Raw genomic sequence first — 2,874 nt, forward strand, 5'->3', positions numbered from 1 at the left:
TAGAGAAAACATGTAGACCATGTCTTTATTAAAACAAAAACAAACTTGCTAACTGACAGTCCCTTCCCTCACAGTTTGAACGTGTTCTGAATACCTACGACCTTGCCTTTTCCAGAACGAGAGTGCTCCTTGAAAACTTTACAATTTTCAGAAAGAATTTTGGAGACCAGAGGGTAATCGAGGACTACTTTACCAGGGCAAGAACATTACAATTAGGGCTGGGCAAGTTAACTCGTTTCAATGGAGTTAACTCGAGTTAACTCAAGTGATGAGTTAACTCGATTGATTATTTTATCTCGCATTCACTCAGGTTTGATTATTTATTGTTTTATTGTGAAAGTCAGGCTTTTATTTTGTGAAAGTCTGTTGCTGACTGCTGCAGAACAGGAAAAAAGAAAATAATGCTGTAGAACAGGAAAAAAGAAAATAATTGGCGGATAAACAATCGAGTTAACTCATCACTTGAGTTAACTCGATTAAAACGAGTTAACTTGCCCAGCCCTAATTACAATACAAGGAGGAAGTCCAGGTATTAACCAGGAAACTAGAGCCTGACACACATTCAGTAGCCCGACGGATTTGGGTAGATGATGGTTTGAGAAAAGTGATGAAAATATGGTCACACTTTTTTTAATTTATGACAAAAAAAATCTGAAACCGTCCCATAAATATACCCTAAATATATCCTTGAAGTGAATATGTGAGTTTTATTGTTAACAAGTCATTTTGTTTTCAGACAAATCCACGTAACTACGACGCATGGCTTGCCTACCTCCACGTGCTGTACAACCATGATGAACCTGAAACGGTGAGGGAGATTTATAAAGTCGCCGTTTCATTCAAGCCACTCATCTGTGAGAAGTGTCACTGGAGGCGGTACATTTACCTTTGGATCAATTACGCCCTTTACGAAGAGCAGAAGGTCAAGGTGGGTTAAAAAAATATGCAGTTTAATTTGGGTCGTATGAATAAAAAGAAAATGGGAGTTGACTATTGTTTACATATTTTTAGAGAAATATTTTATTTAACACGTCACAGTCCTAGAAGAGAGCAGGTAACAATAACATGGTTTGGTCAAATAACAAATCAATATCAATCCATTCTAATTATATTCAAACATTTCTTTTCTTTCTGTCAGGATCCAATGAAAACGAGGGCGGTGTACCAGCGCTGCCTCATTATGAGGTGATACAGATTTCAAATGAAAAATGGGATATTACAGTCCTGTTAATATAATATAAGTAATAAGTTAAAATAGTAGAACAGCACTTAAAAAGTTGGTGCTGTTATTTAACTACTAATCTTGTGTAATTTTCGTTGTTTCAGTTCACATTCGCAAAGATATGGCTGCTCTACGTGAAGTTTGAAATCCAACAGAACAACATGCACGTGGCAGAAGAGGCCCTGGTGAGATTCCAAAACAGAAAGACTTCCTGACGCATTCTCATTTAGACTCATTTTCACTTTCCACAAACTGATTCATGAGGATTAAAGAGACTAAGAGTTTAAAAGAGAAGTGTAAAAACATTTTGACCAAAACCTACACAGAATCAAGGATTGTAAACATTGTGAGGTTGAGCTTCAACGTGTCACTTTTAAATACAAAAAAGCTTTGAAGGAAAACTGCAGGAACACATACATGCAGCTGTGATTTCCACTCATCCCTGTTTCTCTTGGCTCAGACTACAGCTCTACGGCGGCACCCTACATCCAAAGGGCTACATAAAGCTCCAAATGCCTGACATCAAGAAGATGATCGATGTTTTTTGGGGGGTACCAGAATCAATAGAAAAACCCTGGGCTCAGCTTACGGAGAGGCTGATTGCCAGTGGATGCCACAATGATGCATTTTCAATCTTCAGAATTGCAAGCAGGACACTGGGCGAAGATGTGCCAGAGGTATTGTTTATAATTGTTAATGGTTTTTGTTTTATCCTGCACATACAAGTACACATTACAAACATTCAATAACCTATCTTTGTTTGGCTTGATTTTATGTCACTGTTATCGTTCTTAGGATCTGTTGGAGTCTCGTTCGATTTGAGAACGACAGACCTGTTTTAAAAAGCTTACCTGAATTTAATCTGGTGTTTTCATGTTTAAAATTAAAACTAGAAATAACTTCTGTTTGACCCCAACAGGCAGATTTCTCACTTTTCATTTCGCTCTGTGATTGTCTCTTATCGGCCTCCTCGTCTTTTCCTCACTCAGGTTTGGATCGGCTTTGCCAACACTAAGGGAAAGCTATACGGCTCCACACGGCTGAGCAGGTGCCGGGACATTTTCGAAGAGGCAAACCAGAGCCTCAGGACGTGTCAGGGGGAGGATAGGATCAAGCTCCTCCACGCGTGGTATAGTTTTGAGAGGGAGAACGGGTCCCAAAGCACAGAGGACCATGTCCTTGCCAAGATGCCGCAACAGGAGAGACGAATGAGGCGAGTGGTGGACGAGGACGGGGTAAGAACAAAATGTCAAATTATATGCAGCTGTGGGTATCCGGGCTGGAGGCCCTGTAACTGGGCCTGTGGATGGGGGGGGGGGAACTGGTCCTCGAGCTCACTGACTCAGGCAGTGGAGGTGGAACGGGGTTGGTCCAGTGGAGAGCAGGGGCTCTCTCAGTGTTTGTGTCTGCCCATTGTTAATATAAATATTATTTTAAAGTAAATACTAAATAATTTTTGATTTTACATTTTATACATAAATTAAAACATTGGTTGAACAAACCACCGATTAAAAGTTGAAAGGGCCTTGACTTGCAGCCAGTCACAGGTTTTGATCATTATCTCTCCCTGATTTTCCCACCAGGAGGAGAGATCGGAGGAGTATACCGACTTCACCTTTCCTGAAGAGACCGCCGAGCAGCATCAAGACTGA

At 40.5% G+C, this 2,874-nt stretch overlaps 1 protein-coding gene across 1 annotated transcript; it reads left to right on the top strand.

Annotated features, from left to right (window-relative positions):
• Nucleotides 1–1,752: 1,752 nt before the first annotated feature.
• LOC133024873 (crooked neck-like protein 1) lies at nucleotides 1,753–2,874 on the top strand. The gene is made up of 3 exons (XM_061092036.1): nucleotides 1,753–1,899; nucleotides 2,212–2,457; nucleotides 2,806–2,874. Exons 1-3 carry the CDS (start codon nucleotides 1,753–1,755, stop codon nucleotides 2,872–2,874), a joined length of 462 nt encoding a protein of 153 aa, XP_060948019.1.

Source organism: Limanda limanda, chromosome 18 (assembly GCF_963576545.1).
Source record: "Limanda limanda chromosome 18, fLimLim1.1, whole genome shotgun sequence".
NCBI lineage: Eukaryota > Metazoa > Chordata > Actinopteri > Pleuronectiformes > Pleuronectidae > Limanda > Limanda limanda.